This window comes from Mesoplodon mirus (assembly GCF_964341445.2).
Source record: "Mesoplodon mirus genome assembly, chromosome: 11".
NCBI lineage: Eukaryota > Metazoa > Chordata > Mammalia > Artiodactyla > Ziphiidae > Mesoplodon > Mesoplodon mirus.
In genome coordinates this window covers 30,837,453-30,863,244 of record NC_138987.1, presented here as the reverse complement: position 1 = coordinate 30,863,244, position 25,792 = coordinate 30,837,453, and the positions used below count along the sequence as shown (strand labels likewise).

Below are 25,792 nucleotides of genomic sequence, written 5' to 3'. Positions count from 1 at the left end.
TGGGAAGGCTTTGGCCTTGATTGGGCTAACCATCTCCTCAGAGCATCGTTCAGCTCACCGTGCACTTACAGGTTCCCTGCTTTTGCTTTTGCTCTTGTTGTTTTCTCATCTTAGGGTGCCCCCCCCCGCTTCATCCTCTCAACTACTGACGACCTTCAAGGCTGTGATCAAATGCCACTTCTTCCCTGGAGCCCTCCAGGATGCCACAGATAAGAATCAACTTCCCATTCCCCTGTGTATCCACAACACCTGCTAATAAAGTCAAACATGTTACTTGTTTAATTCAGATGTGTTTTAAGTGCCCACACATCTACTTCCCCTACTAAGCTTCACAGGCAGAGATATGACTCATTCATTGTCCTGTTCTTGGAGCAGCAGTGTAGTGTAGTGGTTAGGGACAAGCTCTCTGGAGTCAGACTGTCTGAGTCTGAGTCTCCAACCTGCCACTGCCAGCTGCATGATCTTGGGTGAGTTAACTTCTTTGTATACGGGGATGATTATGACCTTTGTGAATTTGTTGTGTGGATTAAATTGATAACATGGTATAAAGTACCCAGTATTGGTTTCTTCATTTGAAAAATGGAGATAATAATAGTGCCTAACTCATAATATGAAATGAAGCAATCACAAATCACTTAAAGCACCTGGAATAGGGTCTGGCACATGCTAAGTGTATATAATAAGTATTCAGCACTATTTCTTTTACTTTGTATCATCACATCATCATCATCACCACCATCATCATCTTCACCATCACCATCTTGTCCATCATCATGACCACCATCATCATCACTTTCATCATCATCTTCATCATCATCACCATCATTTCTATCTTCATCATTATCACTACCATCATCATCACATCATTATCATCATCATCATTGTCATCAGCCGAGCCTCTGGATCAGAGGCCGAAAGGATGTCTCTGATGAGGGCTGGCCATAGGAGATGGAATTGGCACGGGGATTTTGTAATCACAAGCTCTATTTCAAATCCCACTCTATGTATGTGCTATCTGCTGCTTCACCTGTCAGCTTCATGAACCCAAAACAACAAATCCACTTGTCACTAGCTGCACTGAGTTTGGGTGTCTGGAGTTTGGTTCTAGGATCCTACTTGAGAACCCGCTTATAACCAGGTTTTCCAAATGTCAGCCATTTGAGAATCAGCATCATGAATTCTCACATATCTGTGTGCAGCAGGTACAGTTTATTTACTTAATATTTTTCTTTAAATTGGCTCATTCTTTCACACAATAAATTCATTTTAAAAGGAACCTTCATATCAGTGCCATAAAAGGAAAACCAATATTTTTCTAGTACCCATGAAAAATTCATAGCAATTAAAAATAGAAAGTGTTTTGCGTATCACCTACAATCATCTCCCATGCAACCCTTTGGGAAACGCTGCTCTGACCTGCCAGACTCAAGCTATCAGTGGAGCTCCCTCTACGCCGTCTTCCTGCATGCCAGTGGGATCCCCCTGAGACAAAGGGCTGCACCTTCCAACATGGGCTCCTTCTGCCAAAACCTATGCTTTGACAGCACCTTCAGTTCCTTCCCCGCTCTTCATCCTCGGTCAAAGACCACTTACTATAGTACGTTTTCAAAACCTCACACAACCCTGGGGTAGGAGGTATGATCACCCTCTTTTCACAGATCCCTGGGGATCCGAGTGATCACGTCACTTGCCCTAGGTCACACAGCAAAGATAAGGAAGCCAAGGCATTCCCCAGCATCATAAACTGCGGTTTAACTTGCCTCACTGAAACTCCTCCCCTTGAAAAAACGAAAGACCATGTATAGCCCAGTACAAAGTAATGAGAGATTTGTTTTAAAGGAGAAGGAGAGCTGGAGAAACAGGGATGGACAAAGGAAGACTGAACTCTGGGTCCAGCAGGAAACTTAGCATTCATGCATTCATTCATTCATCAAATATTGATTGCATCCTACTATGTGCCAGACATTGTTCTAAGCACTGGGGATACAGTCAATGATGTTAAAAAAAAGTCCGAGCTCTTATGGGGTTTACAGTCTTGGTGAGGTGGACAGAAAATAAACAAATATATAGTATGTCAGGTGGTGCTAAGTGCTATGAAGAAAATTAAAGCAGGAAGTGTGTATAGAAAGCAGTGATGCAGGGAGGGTTAAGTGAGTGGGGCTGTCATAGGAGGGCCTCTCTGAGGAGGTGACATTTAAGCAGAGGCCTGAATGAAATGAGGGAGGAGCTTTGTAAAAATCAAGGGAAAAGCTTTCTAGGCAGAGGGAGGAGCACGTGCAAAGGCCCTGTGGTGGAGTGGAACATTCAAGAAATACCAAGAGGCCAGTGGCCACTTGACCACCTGAAAAGGTCACAAGTGCATTCTAGGAGCTGGAGGCAGCAGGACCTTCTGAAAAGATCCCATTTGCATCCGAGAGACCCCCTTTCCCAAGCAATAAGGGCTGTTTTTCTTTCTGGTGACACCAAGGGGAGACAACCCAGAAACCTTTTTATGCACAGTTGTAAATTAATGGCCCCACTTTGATGAACTCATTGAGTGGGAACAACAAGTTCACAGTTTAGTGTGAAAAGAAAACAGAAAGAGGCATTTGTCGATGAAGCCCTCATTTTTCCCCCTTTAAACAGCAGAAAGCAATTACTCAAATTAATGACTCTCCAGTGCAGTTTTAATTGGGAGCTTGGGGGCAAGGCAGGGAATGTCGGGCAGAAGGGCTGCAACAAGATCTTGGAGGACACAACTGTGGGACTGATGGGACCAAATGCAGAGTCGAGTTGGTACAGAGGAATGGATAAAGAAGATGTGGTACATATATACAGTGGTATATACTGCTCAGCCATAAAAAAGAACAAAATAATGCCATCTACAGCAACATGGATGGACCTAGAGATTGTCACATTAAGTGAAGTAAGTCAGACGGAGAAAGACAAATATCATATGAAGTTGCTTATGTGTGGAATCTAAAAGAAAGCGTACAAATGAACTTATTTACCAAATAGAAGTAGAGTCACAGATGTAGAAAACAAACTTATGGTTACCAGGGGATAAGGAGGGGAGGGATAAATTGGGAGATTGGGACTGACATACACACACTACTGTATATGAAATAGATAACTAATAAGAACTTGTGGTATAGAACAAGGAACTCTACTCAATATTCTGTAATGGCCTATATGGGCAAAGAACCTAAAAAAAAAAAATGAGTGGATATATGTATATGTATAACTGATTCACTTTGCTGTACAAATGAAACTAACACAACATGGTAAATCAACTATACCCTGATAAAAATTAAAAAAAAAAAGAAAACCAATAAAATAAGATAAAGTAGCCTTAACTTCTGTTCTCTCAAAAAAAAAAAAAAGTGAGAACAGCCAGAGCCTCTGCTTTCCTTGTGGCCTCAATGGAGGAGACGGGACAGACCAGCTTTCCCCAGACCTACTCCTGACCTGGTTCAGGTAAGAAGACCTGGTCTGCCCACCAGACTCTAAGCATTGCCTTGCGAATTTCCTCGGGCTCACAGTTAAGAATCACCAGGCTTGTGTCAGTCTGTGGACTTTTGTGGTCTCCTGATTTAGCTTCTCATTCAAATAATTTGACATACAGAGATTCAGCTCTAGTTCTCTGAGTTCAAAATTCAGTTTAATATTTGACAAGAGTTTCATTAAGAGTTCCCCTCCTCTGTAGCATTTTCTTCAGCTTTTGTTTCACAGACTAGTTCACTGTGGGTCATTCATGTATTCATTTGACATTCAACAGATATTTCCTAAGCTACAGGCGATGTGTTAGTTGCTTAAAATGCAAAGCTGAACTGGATGCAGAAAAGTAGAAAAAGAAAAATGGTTTGAAATGTGACCCTGCCACTTCCTAGCTGTGTGGCTCTGGGCAAAACATTTATCCTTCCAGGTCTTAGTTTTCTTATCTATGAAATGAGAATAAAAATACCTTTAATATATTTAAAGCACTTGGCATGCAGTAGGTGGTCCGGAAGTAGTGGATATATTTCCACCCCAAGCCATAACAGGCTGGACAAAGAAAGTGCTCTGGACATCACCACTGATCAAGACAGTTCTGGATTCTAATAAGATGCCCTGAGGATAGAAGCAGGGGGAATACAGGCAGAAGTCTCAGCGGGCAGGGGGGTTCTGCCATCTAGGTGGTGGTGAGATACTAGATAACCTTTGTGAATTCTCATGTCTCCAGTTTAGTTTTGAGGAGAGCATCCCCAATACATCCTACAGAGCAAACTGCGATCCTCAGACCTGGAAGGAACACAGATCTGACAAACATGATCATCTTACAGAGGCGGACTCTCATTCCACCTGTATCATATAGAAACAGCTGGGCTTCCCCCAGAGACTGGGAGTCAGGCCTAGTGGTGAAAGCTCTGCCTTGAGAACTGGACTCAATTCCAGCCATCAGCTCACAGGTTGATCTTAGACAAGTTGTTGTCCCCTTCCTTCCTGCCCACCTCTGTGTGGATAATAATGGTTACACTGGAAATAGCTCATGTAGATTTTTCATAGATCACCAGGTCACCAGTATCAGGGCTGCTATTATTATTGTTGGCTATGAAGAAGGCCATAGTCAGGGGCCCTGCCCTCAACCCTGAACAGCCTGGTTCAAGAAGAGCAGGGATGGCTGGGAACGAACTACTTCCATCTCGCCTTTGCTGGAACAACAGTGGTTTCTGGAATCCACACTGGCAGAGTAACCTTTGAATATGAAGAACAGCTCTCTATGTACACAGAGAGAGCAAGGCTGTATTGATTCAGACCACAGAGCAAGCCAGTCTAAATTATAGTCAGATCAGGAAAGAAGGCAATTTTATTACCTTCTGTCGCTGGTGTGGCTGATCAACGTGCTACTGCGCACATGTTCTACAGGGCTGACTTAATGAACGTAGGGAACCTATTCGTAATTAGCAGCACCCATCTGTGTGCCAACAATTCATATGCGAAAGTCAACATTCAAAGAAAATGACAGCATTTAATTTACAGAGCAAATTGTCCTTAGAAACAATTTATGTGGCAAGCCACTCCTGCGTGCTGCCTGCTTAGGTGAAGTGCAGATTTGCTTAGCAAATCCTTTCCTCCAAGAGAAGAACCGGATTTGAACAGGGCCCCAGCCCAGGTGCTAGGAGGGGCCCTTAAAATATCGCCAGACAAACTTTTGAGACCCCAGTGAAGAATGCGTGGGGACCTCTTCCCAGGTTGTGCCCACACAGACATGAACCAACCCTGTAGCCAGATTTGGCCTTTCCAAGGTCACGGGCATGTCTTGGAAATTTGCAGAGTCCCAAACAGTATGGCATTTCTTCTTTGAGATGTCTCCCCAGGGGAGCTGCTTGGACCATCTACATCTGAATCCCTGGGGAGCTGTTAAAATGCAGACCTTTCCTTATCCCATTCCAATTGTTGCAGATATCTCAAAATATCCTTCACACACATCACTACCTCAAAATAATGGGTCATCAGAGCTGCTGCTAGATCTTGTTTTATAATGTTCTAATAAAAAAGGCATAGAATTACTGTATCACAGTTGAGGCAAAAATATATTGATAACTGTATTTTAATATAATTAGCTTCCTTTATAAACTTATGCACTTTATTTTTTGCATTTAAAAATATTATTCTGAGGCAGGGTGCATAGGCTTCATCAGATTGCCAAAGGGGTCCATGGCAAAAGTTTAAGAACAATCGTACAACTGACCGGTGGCTGGAAGATCCTGTAATCGGAGGCATCTTATGACTTCAGGGGTTTGATGGGAATGCAAGCACAATTTCCAAATTCAGGTGCCAGGAAAGTAACTCTAGTGACCATAAGGACCCCCTATGGCTTGAATCGGCTACTGCTTCCATTTTCAGAGGTGCATGTCGTATACTCAAGGGTGGATGCTTGTCCCGGGTGTACAGGGAATTTTGGGGAAGAGGCACAAGTTGCCTTATGGGTCCTGAATTCTTTCATAGTTCAGAATTTTCTAGAATATCACACCAACTCATAATTTAACATACTCTAGCATTTCTGAGATCAATGCTCCAGTTCCATCCAGAACTAACAACACGGTTATGTCATTTGACAATCAATTGGATCATAAGTAAATACAGTTTTATTTTCCTCCGGTTGGCCAGACTCAGAAAGCACAGCCCCGAATTAGGGGATATACAAGCACAGCAATCATTGTGCAAACTTGGGACACCCCAGCCTTCTCTCTCTCCTTTCTGCCCCTTTCTCTCCCTCTCTCTCTCTCTCTCTCTCTCCCCCTGTCTCGCTGTCTCTCTGTCTCTGTCTCTCTCTCTTTCCTTCTTCATATTTCCTGAGGGCCTACTATGTGTCAAGCAGCATTCTTGGTGTTGAGGTTACAACAACAAACAAAACAAATATCTGTACTCTCCATGAAAAAATATTCTAGTAGCAGGAAACAGACAATTTAAAAAAATTAATGAGTAGACTATAGAGTGTGACTAGGGAAAGGAGGGAGGGGAATGATTGCTAATGGTTATCAGGTTTCTTGTTGGGGTGATGAAAATGTTCTAAACTTGACTGTGGTTATGTTTGTATAGCTTGGTTAATATACCTAAAGCCACTGAATGATGATACACTTTAAGTAGGTGAACTGGATATGAATTCTATCTCAGTGGAGCTGTTATTGAAAAACAAAACAAAAAAAATAGAGTATGTCATAGGGTAACAGCTGGGAAGAAAGGTAAAGCAGTGAGGAAGGATTAGGGTCCTCAGGGTGCTATAATTTTAAATAGGGTGGTTAGGGAAAGCTTCATTAAGGGGTAACATTTGGGTGAGACTTGAAGATAACTAGGGAGCAAGCTATGTGGATATCTGGAGGATGGGAGTGGTGAAAGAACAGTATGTTCAAAGGCCCTAAGGTATGCCTGCTATGTCCAAGGAACAACAGGGGCCAGTGTGGCTGAGTTAAGTGGGCCTTGGGAGAGAGTGGAAGAAGATGTCCAAGGAATACAGGTGGGCGAGCCTGGATGTAATTCTGAGGGCTTTGGCGTTTCCTATGGATCAGATGGAGAGCCCATGGAGGATTCTGAATAGAGGAGAGATGTGATCCCACTGTAGAAATTAATAGCACTTGCAGGATTTACTGGGTGCCAGGCACCGTGGTGAACCCCTTTATGGGCATTAGCTTGCTAAATTGCCACAACTATTGAGTATTATCGTTTTCTCTATTTTATAGAAAAGGAAATTGAGGCTCAGAAAAGGGTAGGAACTTGACCTACATCAGAGGCCGAGCCAGGAATTTTACCAGTCTGCCTGATTCCAGAGCTGCTGCCTTCACCACGGCCATCAGCACAGGTGTGTGTACACAGCAGTTGCTCAATAAAAGGAATCCCCTGGCTGGTTACAAAGCACTGCCCTAAGGGCAGCTGGTCGCTTGGGAACAGAGAGGGTGAGAGAACCAGCATCCACTTACTCAGTTCCGCGATGCTGCCCACGCGGGTGGCCAGCAAGGATTGCTCGATGGTCCTCAGCTCGGACTGGCTAAACATGGGGAGCTCTCCCGGTTTGCTGGTCCGCTGCGGGTCTCGGTGAAGGTTCAGGCTGTCTGGCAGGCAGAGTACCCCTATGGTTGGTGGGGAGAGAGAGTGAAAGGAAAGTAGATTGTTATTGTTCAGTTAACCAAAGGAGGCGTGCAAAACCTTGCACAGCCTCAAACCGCACCGGGGCTGGTACCACAAAGCCAACATGGGAACCAAGGCTCTGAATCCTCTTAGAAATGATGTCTAGCTCTTTTAAAAGGTCTTTTGCTGATTTTAACAAACACGGTGGCATCCGTCTCTATGCACACATTTCCAAAGGACACAAAAGAAAATCATCTCCTCAGACCTGGCAGGGATTCCTTCCACGCAGAGAACCCAGTGGTCACTGTCCCACTGTCTGTCCCAGAGGCAGTTGCCTCCCAGAGCTCCCTGGAGGAAGTTTCTGCTGGGATTCTTCTGAGAGCTTGCTTTACTTGCGCAGCAAATTTAACTCTGGGTGGCTGGGCTGTTACCTGTTAGACAAGGCCCTGGCTTTCTCCGTAAAGCTATATGTCAGGAGGTGAAAAGTCCCCATGGACTTTTGTAACTTGTACGGTGAATACCCACGGGAAATCCCTGGAATCCAATTACTTTCATCCCATCCTTTCCATTCCATGAACATTTATCGAGAACCTGAGAACTTACTTTGGTTGATTATTCAGAAATAATCACTGTTCCCATATCCTCCCCAGCCTCCATAGGCAGAGTGCGCTTTCTTGCTCCTTGACTTTGGGCTTGACCAACTTTGGCCAAAGGTATATTAAGAGACATGACGGAACCAAAGGCCTGAAAAGCCCCTGTGTGGCTGAACTTGCTCTTTCGTGTTTTTGCCATTGTTATGAGAAAAACACACCCTGGTTAGCCTGCTGGTCTAAGAAAGGTGAGAGACAGACAGAGCCAATGCAGTAACAATCTGCAGCTTAGAGCTGCCCCACAAAAGCAAATGCTAATTTAATATGTCACTGGGGTTATTTGCTACTCAGCATTATTATGGTGATAACTAACAGATACACCTACCAAGTGTCAGTCACTGAGGAGACAATAAACAAGGCAGGCATTGTGCTAAGTTAGGGGCTGAGGATACAGTGATGGACAGAATACACATACTCCCTGTTCTCAATGGGCTCACAGTCTAAGTGAAGGAGATGGACTGTTACACACATAACCACAAAGCCAAATGACACATGCTCTATGGTAAGAGAAGATGAGGAATAAAGGGATATCTTAGCAGGGACCCGAACAAAAGTAGTTGTCAATAAGTAGGAAGCACTTATTGAATGCCTAAGGTATTCCCAATCCTGCTAGGAGATGGAAAAGAAGCAGAAGATGTATTCAAGTATAAACTCACTGGAGAAACAAGACTGCCAGTGACAAAACAACTGGGGTACAATAAAGCAGTATCAATATACAGGTGCTGAATTATTTAAGCCAACTGTCAGGGTGAGGGGACAGACAGAACACAAAGGTCAAAGTTCAAGTCCACAAAGCACAGAGCTGATCTCCCTGTGCTATGTGGCTGCTTCCCACTAGCTATCTATTTTACGTTTGATAGTGCTTTGTGACCACCTAGAGGGGTGGGATAGGGAGTGTGGGAGGGAGGGAGATACAAGAGGGAAGAGATATGGGGTCATATGTATATGTATAACTGATTCACTTTGTTATAAAGCAGAAACTAACACACCTTTGTAAAGCAATTCTACTCCAATAAAGATGTTTAAAAAAAAAATTCAAGTCCACTTCTCACCCTGCTCGAAACACAAAATCTCAGCAAACAAAGCCTCCTCTGGGACGAAGTGAGAGAGTAGCATGGACACATACACATTACCAAATGTAAAATAGACAGGTAGTGGGAAGCAGCCACATCGCACAGGGAGATCAGCTCGGTGCTTTGTGACCACCTAGAGGGGTGGGATAGGGAGGGTGGGAGGGAGACGTAAGAGGGAGGGGACATGGGGATATATGTGTACGTATAGCTGATTCACTTTGTTATACAGCAGAAACTAATACAACATTGGAAAGCAATTATACTCCAATAAAGATGGTAAAAAAAAAAAACCAAACCAAAGGCTTCTCCTTTGAAGATGGGCAGGCGTGAGGTGGCACCCAACACACACCTCCTCTGGCCCCTGCTGCCTAATTAGTGGCTCCAGTCACACTGAACCAGTCACTTGTTCTGAATGTTTCACCTTCACACCTAACAGGCTGACACGGTGGAGAAGGCAACCATAGTAGTTTTTTTTTATGAATAATGAATATATGGATGAACAATGCAAATGACTATTAGATTTTAATGTTCCTATAATCAGGAAGCTGATCAAGTTAAGTTACTGTGATTGTTCTCTAACCATTGTTTTTCAAAATTTTTAGACTCAATAAGAATGTATTTTACTAATTAAACTTAAAAGCTTTTGCACACCAAAGGAAACCAAAAACAAGACAAAAATGGGAGAATATGCAAATGTTTTCTCCCCTAAGAATGGGAGAAAACATTTGCAAATGAAGCAACTGACAAAGGATTAATCTCTAAAATATACAAACAGCTCATGCAGCTCAATATCAAAAAAACCAAACAACCCAATCCAAAAATGGGCAGAAGACCTAAATAGACATTTCTCCAAAGAAGACATAGGATATGTCAACAAGGATATGAAAAGATGCTCAATATCACTAATCATTAGAGAAATGCAAATCAAAACTACAATGAGATATCACCTCACCCTGGTCAGAAAGGCCATCATCACAAAATCTACAAACAATAAATGCTGGAGCGGGTGTGGAGAAAAGGGAACCCTCTTGCACTATTGGTGGGAATGTAAATTGGTACAGCCACTGTGGAGAACAGTATGGAGGTTCCTTAAAAAACTAAAAATAGAATTACCATATGACCCAGCAATCTCACTACTGGGCATATACCCTGAGAAAACCATAATTCAAAAACACATGCACCCCAGTGTTCATTGCAGCACTATTTACAATAGCCAGAACATGGAAACAACCTAAATGTCCATCAACAGAGGAATGGATAAAGAAGATGTGGTACATATATACAATGGAATATTACTCAGTCATAAAAAGGAACAAAATTGGGTCATTTATAGAGACGTAGATGGACCTAGAGACTGTCATACAAAGTGAAGTAAGTCAGAAAGAGAAAAATAAATATCGTATATTAACGTATATATGTGGAATCTGAAAAAATTGGTATAGACAATCTTATTTACAAAGCAGAAATAGAGACACAGACATAGAGAACAAGTGTATGGATACCAAGGGGGAAAGGGGTGGTGGTGGGATGAATTGAGAGATTGGGATTGGTACAGTATATACACTATTGATACAGTATATACACTTCTGATACTATGCATAAAATAGATAACTAATCAGAACCTACTGTATAGCACAGGGAACTCTACTCAGTGCTCTGTGGTGACCTAAATGGGAAGGAAATCCAAAAAAGGGGGGATATATGTATACATAGAGCGGATTCACTTTGCTGTACAGTAGAAACTAACACAATACTGCAAAGCAACTATACTCCAATAAAAACTTTTAAAAACTACAAAAAAGGAATGTATTTTACATCATGACCCAGTACACACACACACACACCATCGCCACCACTACTACTACACACATTTTTCATGTTTTCCATGAAAAAAGTTCACGAAAAATAACACTGATCCTTACTGTGTATGAGGCACTCTCATTTTTTTTTTCTTTTCACTTCTTTTCTATCTTATCAATAAAAAAATGCTGTCTGCAGCACCAGAAGTGATTTCATGGTCCACTAGTGGGTCACGACTGGCAGTTTGAAAGACACTGTGGGCTGGGCCAGCTCACAACTTGGCATTAATTGGACAATACAGATTGACGATTTACTGGACACTACTTAGTGCTGGGCCGGGCTCCACACGGGACGCAGAGATGGCTGAGAGGCGATCCCTGCACTTCAGGAACCCTCAGCTTTTCAGGAAAGACAAGACCTTCACAGAAATACCCACCATCCAAGGCCGGCCTCCTGCCTGTCCTTTTCTCTTAACAGCTGAGTCATGCCCCCGATCACCCCAGGCAGGGATGCCCTGAGTCATCTTTGTTCCCTCCTGCTTGCTCACCTGCCCAGACATCTGGTCAGAGGCCAAGGCAAGTAGCCGTTGCCACGGCAATGAATGTTGGGCCAATCCCTCATCTGACACCTCTGACATTCCTGACTCTTAATTCAGAGATTTACTACCCTTAAAAGTGCTCAAGGCAAATGACACCAATGACCACGACCCAGTGTGACAAGTGACCCAACGTTCAGGGGATGAGAGCCTCCGCTGGGAGATGGGGTGGTGATCAGGGGCTTCACAGCAAAGGAGACCTGCGAGTGAGCCCTGAATGTCAGGGAGGATGAAGTACAAATGGCCCTGACATGTGCTCACAGGCTTGCTTTCTTGATAATTGCATTACGTGCAGCAAGTTCTTATCCCAGGCCTGTATCTGAAACATTGCTTCACATGTTGGTTGAGGCACAAGCAAACGGGACGTGGAGTCTGGAACCCAGAGCTTCAGTCCTGGCTCTGCCACTTCCCACCCATGTTTAACCTTGGGCAGGTCACAGAGCCTCTCTGGACCTCAGTTTCCTCTTCTGTGAAATGGGAGTGATAGGAATGGCCTTGCCTCCCTCATGGCGCTGCTGCAGGTGGGGATGAAGTGAGACAATGTGTACTAAAGAACTTACTTTGCATGTGCTGAGTAATAGTATGTGCTCGACATATGTTAACTGAGATGAAAGTCAGTTACTGTGTATAAGCCCAGCTTTGGACTACTTTATGCTTCATCATAAGAATAAATAATTTCCCTCAGAATTATTCTGCCTTCTTTTAGAGGGTTATGAAATTTAAATGTGAAAATATAATTTTTACATATAATTTTTTATTTATGTATGTAAAGATATAAATTTTTACATATAAATGTAAAAAATTTATTTTACATATAAATATAATTTCAAGAAGCTTTGAAAGCTAGAGTACTAGGATTTGGGAAATCTATAATTAATCTATTATGCAAAGATTATACACCAGGGTTTTCCTTTTTTTTCTTTTCTTTTGTTTTGAAGACTTTATATGGAGTACACACATAAACTAGAGTCATTTATTTTTTTGTATAAAAATCAACTAGGTCTTTAAGAAGGTCCCGGTATCATATTTTAGTGTTAGCTGCAGGTCTACGTTTTGGACCACTCATCAATTTCCATTACTGGAGCCAAGGACATTCACAGCCTGGTGATCAAGACTCAAGTTTGAAAACAGGGGGAACCTGGGGCTTCCCTGGTGGTGCGGTGGTTGGGGGTCCGCCTGCCGATGCAGGGGACGTGGGTTCGTGACCCGGTTCGGGAGGATCCCACGTGCCGCGGAGCGGCTGGGCCTGTGAGCCATGGCCGCTGAGCCTGCGCGTCTGGAGCCTGTGCTCCTCAACGGGAGAGGCCACAATGGTGAGAGGCCCGCGTATCACAAGAGAAAAAAAAAACAAAACAGGGGGAACCTAAGGTTCAAATATGACTTTGGACCTAAAGGAAATAATTCCCCTGGAGAGCAGGTGATCACAGGGGAGGGTCCACTATGTTGAAGGGGTCATGGTCTTACTGAAACCTATTACTTTGGGGTGGGTTGTACATTGTCTAAGGGAAAATCCATTCACATTTTCAAAGGGGTTGGCCAGTGCTAAAAGAGGATGAACCAATGCCTTTGAATGTCCACATTTCCAGCCATAAGCAACCTGGGACTGACTGGCTGTAGGTGGGACAGAAGGGCCAGGCATGACCATGGGCTCTTGACAGAGCCAGGCTCCAGTCCTGCCCCAGTCCCCTGGACAACCTGGACAAAGCACTTCCCAGATCCCCAGTCAGCTTCTGTGTCTGCAAAGAGGGGTTAAAATATCTACTGCATCAGTTTATTGCAGTGATTAAACTAGATAAATATTTAAGGCCTCCAGCCTATAGTAAGCGTCTACTAAATGGCCTGTTCCAACAAATGTGCAGTTTTGTTTATTTAATGTCTGGATTCAAATAGTCTTGCAGATCATCTTTCCAAAACCTTGTGCGACTGGAGACAGACAACTTTTTGGTTAGGGCATTTAGAACAGAAAATATGAAAACTGCTCCTCTGGGTGGGCCCCTGGACCAACCACATCTGGCATTCTGTCTCTGATGGGGCGATCAGGGCAATTCTGCCTCCCTGAATGCCTACCTTCCTATATGATTGGATGGCTCCTTGGCAAATATAACCGCGCCATCCTTTTTCTCCTCTCAGCTTTTCTCTGTGTCTCCATGCTATCACTGGACTAGGATGCTATTTACCCACCGAGAGAAAACCAAATAAGACAGCTATCAGCACTCATCCATTCTCCCCTTGATGTTGACGGTAGTGATGGAGGAGGAGGCTATGTAGGTCTTGGCACCCTGGGCCCAGGCTGGGGTTCTGCCTTGCCTGTCTCTGGCTGTGAGAAGGGAACAGACACTCCTATGTCCTGCTTGCCAGGCTAGGCTTTGTTTTCTGCTAAGTTATCCCCAGAATTTAAAGTGGAGCATCCTGGCACCAGTCCCAGCTTTAAGAAATGGGAAGGAAGCAGCTGGGGTGCAGCAGACCAGCCCTTGAACTGGCACCGGACAGACCTGGCTGGGTTCAGATTCCCGCCTTGCCGTCTTCCAGCTGTGTGGCCTGGGGCTTGCGACTTGGCTCTCTGAGCCTCTGTTTCTCCCTCTGTAACATGTTTGATACTATCTACCTCCTAGCATGGTTGGGAGGCTGTAATGGGATAATCTACATGGACAACCTGTCACAATGAAGGGGGTGGAGAAATGTTTGCTAATAATCTAAGTGAAGTTCTTTGAAGGTAAAGATTTAGAAATTCAATAACACGGTGACAGAGTGTTTTCTTTTACTGTTCAGTTTATTAAGAAACAAGATAGGAAGTTATCAGATTTTTAAAAAATGTTTGCACAAGTGGCTTGGAAAAAAAATTCCTTTTTATTTTAAGAGACTTGGCAGTGGGAAACAAATTCAGGACTGGCTTGGCAAGCACATTCATCTGTGAGAGGTATGCCGTACTCCAATTAGGATACATCCAGACCATGGTTCATTTCCATGCCCTGTCCCCCCGCCCCGCCCCATAATGAATTACACTCAAAGGGAAAGTTCTTAGGAAGTCTGAAGCCAAACCATCAAAATAAATAAGAGGTAGAAAACACAAAGATGGAGAATTTTCAGGAATGGGTTCAATAACATGTCCATCCATGGAGGCTGAAGTACACAGGAGGAATAAGCATGCCAACCTTAAAAGAATATGAAGATATCTATGGACCATTCATTCATTCAACCACCAACACTGAGCACCATGAAGACAGTAGGACACATTTCTGTTCTCAAAGGCTCCCGGTTGGCAGGGGAGACAGACCCCCCACCAACTGAACCACTATGGGAGAAACACCTGAGCAGAGACATGCATGAAGTCCCCGTGGAGTGCAGTGGGTGAACCCAAGTTGGCCTGGGAGCTTCAGGGCAGCTTCCCAGGGGAGCTTAGGGGACCTGGGGAAGCAGATGCCTTACAGCAGAGTTGAAAGAGTGTGGATTCTGGAGCCCGAATGAACGTTCAGGTTGAATTGCATCTGTGCTACTTCACAGCAATGTTTCCCAGGGATGCTATTTAGCCTCCCTGTACCTCCGTTTCCTTGTGAATAATATGGGAACGGTCATTTTATAATCCTTATAAGGCCACTGGAAGATCAAATTAGTTAATACATGTAAATCTTGGACCCTATAAATAGCTCAACAAATGTGATCATGATTATAAAGATGATGATGGGGCTTCCCTGGTGGCGCAGTGGTTGAGAGTCCACCTGCCAATGCAGGGGACACGGGTTCGTGCCCCGGTCTGGGAGGATCCCACATGCCACGGAGCAGCTGGGCCCGTGAGCCATGGCCGCTGAGCCTGCGCGTCCGGAGCCTGTGCTCCGCAACGGGAGAGGCCACACAGTGAGAGGCCTGCGTGTTGAAAAAAAAAAAAAAAAAAAGATGATGATAATTAGAGAAGGACATTCCAAGGAAAAGCAAAGGCCCAGAGGTATGTGCTTTGAATATAAGAGTGGCTGGAACAGAAGGTACAAGAGGGTGCAGACGTTGGGAGAAGCGGCTGGACCGGGAGGCAGGGGTGGACCACTGAGGGCACTGGGCCAAAAAATGTTTGGACTTAAAAACTAAACCTTTACCTTCCAGCTACCCTGTTTCTCTCTCTTCCCTTTTCTCAGCTGAAATTCTAGAAAGAGTGGTTGACACCCACGATGTCCACTTCTTCCTCTCTCTCATCTCTATACCTATTATCTCCATTTTTGACAAATGCCCAGCAAGTTCATGTTCATCCTTCAAGGCCCAACTCAAATGCCACTTTTGAGATCTCAAGACTCAAAGAAGTTCCTGTTCTTAGGAAGCTCTCAGTCCAGAGAGGAAACCCTGAGACAGTAAGAAAACTGTACCCGGTGTGCATGCTGGGCACTGAGGCAGAGAGGCAGGGACAAGGTGGGGACGGGGGGTGGTCACAAAGGAGGAAGTAGTCCAAGGTGACCCCACCCGCGGCCCTCCCCACGTGAGCCAGATGCAGCCAGCTTTCCCTCGCAGTCAGCTCAGGAGGGAAGGGGGCTAATTAAAGTCTAGGTCAGGGAGTGTCAGCCTATAGAGCAGGGCACAGAGGCAGCCATGATGTTATTAAGGCATTGTACATGGTGCGTGGCACACAGGGACCCTGGGGTGATGGTGCGGCTCTAACACTGATGGCATAAATAAGAAAAGCTGCAGAAAAACAAAGGGAAAATACTCTGTTCATTCATTCATTCAGTGAGTATTAGCTGAGCGCCTACTAGGTGCTAGGTACAGTTCTAGGTACTGAGGATCCAGTAGCAAAATACTGGAAATTCTTGCCGTCTTGGTATGTGTGTTCCAAATACATAATTAGAATATGTAGCCAGCTGGGTGGTAAGTGCCATGGAGAAAAACAGAGCAGGAAAGGAGGGTGGGGAGTGCTCGGTGGGGCAGCGGCGTCACACGGAGAAGGGGACATTCAAAGCGAGACTTGAAGGAAGTGAACATGGGAGCAGGGCTAATGTCTTGGGGGAAGAGCAGGGGGGATGTGAGGGCAAAGGTCTGAGGGGGTGGGTTTGGCTTGTTAGAGGAAGGAACGGGGAAAGCAGTAGGTGATAAGGCCAGAGAAGTGATGAAGGCGGACTGGGTGGAGTCTCGCAGGTGACTCTGGACTTTAGTTTTTACTCTGAGCAAGATGGGAGCCACTGGAGGGTTTGGAGTTTTGGAGGGATGTGACCTGACCTTTTTTGAGGGTCACTCCAGCTGGTGGGTTGAGAACAGACTGTAGGGAGTGGCCAGGGCAGAACCAGAGTAGTTATGGTGGAGATGCTAGAAAAGTGAAGGAGGGGACTTCCCTGGCAGTCCAGTGGTTGAGACTTCGCCTTCCAACGCAGGGGGTGCAGGTTCAATCCCTGGTCGGGGAGCTAAGATCCCCCATGCCTTGCGGCCAAAGAAACCAAAACATAAAACAGAAGCAATATTGTAACAAATTCAGTAAAGACTTAAAAAATGGTCCACATCAAAAAAAATCTTTAAAAGAAAAAAGTGAAGGAAAAGCTGATGGAGCTGCCACTTGGGTGTAAGGTGTAAGGAAAAAAGGAGGCAAGAACAAGTCCAAGGTTTTTGACCTGCATGATTGAAAGGAGGGGTTTACCATTTACTGAAATAGGGAACACTGCAGGAGGGTCAAGTTTGGGGTAAAGATCAGGAGTTCAGTTCTGGTTACGTTTAACTTGAGACACCCACTGGACACCCATGTGGCAATGCTGTACAGGCCTTCCTGCTCTCTCTCCTGACCTCCCATGACGTAAAGCCTCGTCATGTAAGCCCCACTGTGGTTTGTGCTTTCCCCCCTCTGTTTCCTCTTCCCTGTCGCTAGCAAGCACAGTTAAATATCCTTACAAGATTGTTGGTCACTTCCTGTGCCCTCCCTCCTCTCCCAGCGTTCCGTCTTTATTGCATTATCCTTGCAACTTTCCCCATCCAGTTCTGAGCTACATCCATCTCGCAGGGGCTTAAGAGAAGAGAGAAAGACTCATTTTCCCAGTTTTCTAATCTCTGCAGTGAAGTGCACCTGGGGCTCTGCAGGGCTTGTGAGTGTCTGCTTCAATCCCTGACTCCTCCTAAGAGGTATTTTCCACCTCCAGCTAGGTCTTGGGTAGCTGTGGAAATGTCAGAGGTTGATCAGATTTTGAAGATCATCTGGCTCCCAGGACCATGGACTGTGGCCATTTGGGAGTTCTCTGAAAAGCATCTGTCTCCCTTGTTTACCAGTGTTATATAGCAGTGACACTCGTGGGCATAGTTTCATGTGATGGTGATAAAACTCAGCACTGGGTGTTACTGACAGGGAAGCTGTGTGTTAGAGTATTTTGAGTGAAAAACTAGTCTTTGACATTTCTTTTTTTTTTTCTGCTTTATAACAAATTTAATCACTTATACATATACATATGTTCCCATACCCCCTCCCTTTTTCATCTCCCTCCCACCCTCCCTATCCCACCCCTCCAGGCGGTCACAAAGCACCGAGCTGATCTCCCTGTGCTATGCGGCTGCTTCCCACTAGCTATCTACCTTACGTTTGGTATTGTATATATGTCCATGCCTCTCTTTCGCTTTGTCACAGCTTACCCTTCCCCCTCCCCATATCCTCAAGTCCATTCTCAAGTAGGTCTGTGTCTTTATTCCTGTTTTACCCCTAGGTTCTTCATGACATTTTTTCCCTTAAATTCCATATATATGGGTTAGCATACGGTATTTGTCTTTCTCTTTCTGACTTACTTCACTCTGTATGACAGACTCTAGGTCCATCCACCTCATTACAAATAGCTCAATTTTGTTTCTTTTTATGGCTGAGTAATATTCCATTGTATATATGTGCCACATCTTCTTTATCCATTCATCGGATGATGGACACTTAGGTTGTTTTCATCTCCGGGCTATTGTAAATAGGGCTGCTATGAACATTTTGGTACATGACTCTTTTTGAATTATGGTTTTCTCAGGGTATATGCCCAGTAGTGGGATTGCTGGGTCATATGGTAGTTCTATTTGTAGTTTTTTAAGGAACCTCCATACCGTTCTCCATAGCGGCTGTACCAATTCACATTCCCACCAGCAGTGCAAGAGTGTTCCCTCTTTTCCACACCCTCTCCAGCATTTATTGTTTCTAGATTTTTTCATGATGGCCATTCTGACTGGTGTGAGATGATATCTCATTGTAGTTTTGATTTGCATTTCTCTAATGAGTAAAGATGTTGAGCATCCTTTCATGTGTTTGTTGGCAGTCTGTATATCTTCTGTGGAGAAATGTCTATTTAGGTCTTCTGCCCATTTTTGGATTGGGTTGTTTGGTTTTTTGTTATTGAGCTGCATGAGCTGCTTATAAATTTTGGAGATTAATCCTTTGTCAGTTGCTTCATTTGCAAATATTTTCTCCCATTCTGAGGGTTGTCTTTTGGTCTTGTTTATGGTTTCCTTTGCTGTGCAAAAGCTTTTAAGTTTCATTAGGTCCCATGGGTTTATTTTTGTCTTTATTTCCATTTCTCTAGGAGGTGGGTCAAAAAGGATCTTGCTGTGATTTATGTCATAGAGTGTTCTGCCTATGTTTTCCTCTAAGAGTTTGATAGTGTCTGGCCTCACATTTAGGTCTTTAATCCATTTTGAGTTTATTTTTGTGTACGGTGTTAGAGAGTGTTCTAATTTCATACTTTTACATGTCCCTGTCCAGTTTTCCCAGCACCACTTACTGAAGAGACTGTCCTTTCTCCACTGTACATTCCTGCCTCCTTTATCAAAGATAAGGTGACCATATGTGCGTGGGTTTATCTCTGGGCTTTCTATCCTGTTCCATTGATCTATCTTTCTGTTTTTGTGCCAGTACCATACTGTCTTGATTACTGTAGCTTTGTAGTATAGTTTGAAGTCAGGGAGCCTGATTCCTCCAGCTCCATATTTCGTTCTCAAGATTGCTTTGGCTATTCGGGGTCTTTTGTGTTTCCATACAAATTGTGAAATTTTTTGTTCTAGTTCTGTGAAAAATGCCAGTGGTAGTTTGATAGGGATTGCATTGAATCTGTAGATTGCTTTGGGTAGTAGAGTCATTTTCACAATGTTGATTCTCCCAATCCAAGAACATGGTACATCTCTCCATCTATTTGTATCATCTTTAATTTCTTTCATCAGTGTCTTATAATTTTCTGCATACAGGTCTTTTGTCTCCTTAGGTAGGTTTATTCCTAGATATTTTATTCTTTTTGTTGCAATGGTAAATGGGAGTGTTTCCTTGATTTCACTTTCAGATTTTTCATCATTAGTATATAGGAATGCCAGAGATTTCTGTGCATTAATTTTGTATCCTGCTACTTTACCAAATTCATTGATTAACTCTAGTAGTTTCCTGGTAGCATCTTTAGGATTCTCTATATATAGTATCATGTCATCTGCAAATAGTGACAGCTTTACTTCTTCTTTTCCAATTTGGATTCCTTTTATTTCCTTTTCTTCTCTGATTGCTGTGGCTAAAACTTCCAAAACTAGGTTGAATAAGAGTGGTGAGAGTGGGCAACCTTGTCTTGTTCCTGATCTTAGTGGAAATGGTTTCAGTTTTTCACCATTGAGGACGATGCTGGCTGTGGGTTTGTCATATATGGCCTTTATTATGTTGAGGAAAGTTCCCTCTATGCCTACTTTCTGCAGGGTTTTTATCATAAATGGGTGTTGAATTTTGTCGAAAGCTTTCTCTGCACCTATTGAGATTATCATATGGTTTTTCTCCTTCAATTTGTTAATATGGTGTATCACGTTGATTGATTTGCGTATATTGAAGAATCCTTGCATTCCTGGAATAAACCCCACTTGATCATGGTGTATGATCCTTTTAATGTGCTGTTGGATTCTGTTTGCTAGTATTTTGTTGAGGATTTTTGCATCTATGTTGACATTTCAATTAACACACGGCAACAGGCCAGAGTAAAACAATGAGGAGGCAGCTTTTTGGACGATGGAGACTTTCTTGCTCTACATCAGGGTGGCCATGCATCTTCTTCTTGAAGAATTATAAGTATAATTTAAATGCATTAATCAGTTCATCCATTCAACCATTCATTTATCCATCCATCTGAACTTCCACTTTTATTTATTTATTTTTTATTTTTTTAACATCTTTATTAGAGTATAATTGCTTTACAATGGTGTGTTAAGTTTCTGCTTTATGGCAAAGTGAATCAGTTATACATATACATATGTTCCCATATCTCTTCCCTCTTGCATCTCCCTCCCTTCCACCCTCCCTATCCCACCCCTCTAGGTGGTCAAAAAGCACCAAGCTGATCTCCCGCTGCTATGCGGCTGCTTCCCACGAGCTATCTATTTTACGTTTGGTAGTGTATGTATGTCCATGCCACTCTCTCACTTTGTCCCAGCTTACCCTTCCCCCTCCCCATATCCTCAAGTCCATTCTCTAGTAGGTCTGCATCTTTATTCCCATCTTGCCCCTAGGTTTCTCTGACCATTTTTTTCTTTTTCTTCTTTTTTTTAGATTCCATATATATGTCTTAGCATACGGTATCTGTTTTTCTCTTTCTGACTTACTTCACTCTATATGACAGTATCTAGGTCCATCCACCTCACTAACTCAGTTTCGTTCCTTTTTATGGCTGAGTAATATTCCATTGTATATATGTGCCACATCTTCTTTATCCATTCATCTGTTGATGGACATTTAGGTTGCTTCCATGTCCTGGCTATTGTAAATAGAGATGCAGTGAACATTTTGGTACACGAGTCGTTTTGAATTATGGTTTTCTCAGGGTATATGCCAAGTAGTGGGATTGTTGGGTCGTATGGTAGTTCTATTTTTAGTTTTTTAAGGAACCTCCATACTGTTCTCCATAGTGGCTGTCTCAATTTACATTCCCACCAACAGTGCAAGAGCGTTCCCTTTTCTCCACACCTTCTCCAGCATTTATTGTTTCTAGATGTTTTGATGATGGCCATTCTGTCTGGTGTGAGATGATATCTCATTGTAGTTTTTATTTGCATTTCTCTAATGATTAATGATGTTGAGCATTCTTTCATGTATTTGTTGGCAATTTGTATATCTTCTTTGGAGAAATGTCTGTTCAGGTCTTCTGCCCATTTTTGGATCAGGTTGTTTGTTTGTTTGATATTGAGCTTCATGAGTTGTTTGTATGTTTTGGAGATTAATCATTTGTCAGTTGCTTCATTTGCAAATATTTTCTCCCATTCTGAGGGTTGTCTTTTGGTCTTGTTTATGGTTTCCTTTGCTGTGCAAAAGCTTTTAAATTTCATTAGGTCCCATTTGCTTATTTTTGTTTTTATTTCCATTTCTCTAGGAGGTGGGTCCAAAAGGATCTTGCTGTTATTTATGTCATAGAGTGTTCTGCCTATGTTTTCCTCTAAGAGTTTGATGGTTTCTGGCCTGACATTTAGGTCTTGAATCCATTTTGAGTTTATTTTTGTGTATGGTGTTAGAAAGTGTTCTAATTTCATTCTTTTACATGTAGCTGTCCAGTTTTCCCAGCCCCATTTATTGAAGAGGCTGTCTTTTCTCCACTGTACATTCCTGCCTCCTTTATCAAAGACAAGGTGACCATATGTGCGTGGGTTTATCTCTGGGCTTTCTATCCTGTCCCATCGATCTATATTTCTGTTTTTGTGCCAGTACCATACTGTCTTGATTACTGTAGCTTTGTAGTATAGTCTGAAGTCAGGAAGCCTGCTTCCTCCAGCTCCATTTTTCTTTCTCAAGATTGCTTTGGCTATTCGGGGTCTTTTGTGTTTCCACACAAATTGTGAAGTTCTTTGTTCTAGTTCTGTGAAAGATGCCAGTGGTAGTTTGATAGGGATTGCACTGAATCTGTAGATTGCTTTGGATAGTAGAGTCATTTTCACAATATTGATTCTTCCAATCCAAGAACATGGTATATCTCTCCATCTATTTGTATCATCTTTAATTTCTTTCATCAGTGTCTTATAATTTTCTGCATACAGGTCTCCTTAGGTAGTTTTGTTCCTAGATATTTTATTCTTTTTGTTGCAATGGTAAATGGGAGTGTTTTCTTAATTTCACTTTCAGATTTTTCATCATTACTGTATAGGAATGCAAAAGACTTCTGTGCATTAATTTTGTATCCTGCTACTTTGCCAAATTCATTGATTAGCTCTAGTAGTTTTCTGGTAGCATCTTTAGGATTCTCTATGTATAGTATCATGTCATCTGCAAACAGTGACAACTTTACTTCTTTTCCGATTTGGATTCCTTTTATTTCTTTTTCTTCTCTGATTGCTGTGGCTAAAACTTCCAAAACTATGTTGAATAATAGTGGTGAGAGTGGGAAACCTTGTCTTGTTCCTGATCTTAGTGGAAATGCTTTCAGTTTTTCACCACTGAGGACGATGTTGGCTGTGGGTTTTTCATATATGGCCTTTATTATGTTGAGGAAAGTTCCCTCTATGCCTACTTTTTTTTTTTTTATCATAAATGGGTGCTGAATTTTGTCGAAAGCTTTCTCTGCGTCTATTGAGATGATCATATGGTTTTTCTCCTTCAATTTGTTAATATGGTGTATCACGTTGATTGATTTGCATGTATTGAAGAATCCTTGCATTCCTGGGATAAACCCCACTTGTTCATAGTGTATGATCCTTTTAATATGCTGTTGGATTCTGTTTGCTAGTATTTTGTTGATTTTTGCATTTATGTTCATCAGTGATATTGGCCTGTAGTTTTCTTTCTTTGTCTGGTTTTGGTATCAGAGTGATGGTGGCCTCGTAGAATGAGTTTGGGAGGGTTCCTCCCTCTGCTATATTTTGGAAGAGTTTGAGAAGGATCGAACTTCCACTTTTAAATTGGATCATCCTTTAATTAATTAGAGGGTAATTAATTAATTTTTGAGCATCTGCTGTGTGCTACACATTGTGCTAAACGATGGAGATAGAGCAGAAGACAATACAGAGTAGCTGCTCTCATGGAGCTTAACTTCCATTCATCTATCTAATTATCCATCCACCTACCCTTCCTTTCATCCATCCATCCATTCCTCCATCCATCCATGCCATATAAGGTGCCAGACTGGGACTATAATGAAAAGTAAGGAGACAGACCCTCTCCTTAAGAAATTCATAATTTAGTGGGATAAGTACACATGCTCATGAGTGTCACCGGTGCTATAAGAGAAGCTCGTACATGCTACGCTAATAGCACAAACAGAAATTGGATATTCTACCTGAGTGGTGTGTCAGGAAAGGATTCATAGATGAACTGTCCTAGGATCAGTACTAAAAGATGAGCTGATGTTCACTAGGTGAATTGGGTGGGGGGTGGGGAAGAGAAGGGTATAGGAAAAGGCAAACCAGAGGGAGCAGCAAAAGCCAAGGCACAGAGGCAAGAAAACTCCTGGTGCACTGAAGGACTCTGATTAAGTTCTTTTTATACATTATTGGATTTGTTTTACTAACATTTTGTTCAGGATTTTTGCATCTATGTTCACAAGAGATATTCATCTGTAGTTTTCTTGTAATATTGTTGTCTGGTTTTGGTATTAGTGTAATACTAGATTCATAGAATGAGTTAGGAAGTATTCCCTCTGTTTTTGTCTTCTGAAAGAGGTTGTAGAGAATTGGTATAATTTCTTCCTTAAATGTTTGGTAGCATTCACTATCTGGGCCTGGTGCTTTCTGTTTTGGAAGTTTATTAACTGTTGATTCAATTTCTTTAATAGATATAGGCCTCTTTAGATCATCTATTTCTTCTTGTGTGAGTCTTGGTAGATTGGGTCTCTCAAGGAATTGGTACCTTTCACCTAAGTTATCAAATTTGTGAGCACAGAGTTGTGCATAGTATTTCTTTATTATTCTTTTAATGTCCATGGGATCTATAGTGATGTCCCCTTTTCCATTTCTGATATTAGTAATTTCTCTTTTTTTCTTAGTTAGCCTGGCTAGAGGCTCATCAATTTTATCAATCTTTTCAAAGAACCAGCTTTTGGTTTCATTGATTTTCTCTATTCATTTCCTGTTTTTAATTGGTTTCTGCCCTAATTCTTATCATTTCTTTTCATTTGCTTACTTTTGATTTAATTTGCTCTTCTCTTTCTAGTTTCCTAATGAAAAAACTTAGATTCTTGATTTTACATCTTTCTTCTTCTTTTTTTTTTTTTTGTGGTACGCGGGCCTCTCACTGCTGTGGCCTCTCCTGTTGCGGAGCACAGGCTCTGGACGCGCAGGCTCAGCAGCCATGGCTCATGGGCCCAGCTGCTCCGTGACACGTGGGATCCTCCCGGCCTGGGGCACGAACCCATGTCCCCTGCATCGGCAGGCGGACTCTCAACCACTGCGCCACCAGGGAAGCCCTTTCTTCTTTTTTAATACATGAATTTATTGCTATAAATTTCCCTCTAAGCACTGCTTTTTCTGCATCCCACAGATTTTTATGTTATGTTTTCACTTAGTTCAAAATATTTTTAAAACTTCTCTTGAGATTTTGTTTTCTTTGACCCATGTGTTATTCAGAAGTGTGTTGTTTAACCTCCAAGTATTTGGGATTTTCCAGCTATCACTCTGTTATTGATTTATAGTTTAATTTCACTGTGGTCTGAGAAACAGACATTGTATGATTTCTATTCTTTTAAAGTTGTTAAGGTATGTTTCATGTCCCAGAATGTGGTCTATCTTGGTGAATGTTCCATGTGAGCTTGAGAAGAATGTGTATTCTGTTGTTGTTGGATGAAGTAGTCTATAGATGTCCATTGTATCCAGTTGTTTGATGGTGCTGAGTTCGACTATGTCCTTATTGATTTTCTACCAGTTGGATCTGTCCATTTCTGATAGAGGAGTGTTAAAGTCTCCAACAATTAGAGTGGATTTATCTATTTCTCCATGCAGTTCTATCAGTTTTTGCCTTTTCTTTTTACAACGTATGTTGGGGCTATTTTTAGCTGTTTCTTTCCCAGATTAATTTAAATTCTGAATCATTTAGTATTTGAATATGGTTCAACTAGTGAAGGTGATCACACTAGAAAAAGAAGGAAGGAAATGATAGGCAGGAGGAGTGGTAAGGATGTATATATCCATTTAAGAGACTTTCTGGATTCACTATTTGAGTATACAGTATGTGC

At 42.5% G+C, this 25,792-nt stretch overlaps 1 protein-coding gene across 2 annotated transcripts in view; it reads right to left on the bottom strand.

Annotated features, from left to right (window-relative positions):
* The window catches only part of ABTB3 (ankyrin repeat and BTB domain containing 3), a gene marked incomplete at its 5' end in the record, with an annotated part of 309,684 nt that overhangs the window by 111,911 nt on the left and 171,981 nt on the right, over positions 1–25,792 (bottom strand). For both annotated transcript variants that reach the window (XM_082634471.1, XM_082634472.1), the window contains one exon: positions 7,437–7,586. In XM_082634471.1, the coding sequence (XP_082490597.1) occupies positions 7,437–7,586 (150 nt within the window). The remainder of the gene's footprint in view (positions 1–7,436; positions 7,587–25,792) is intronic.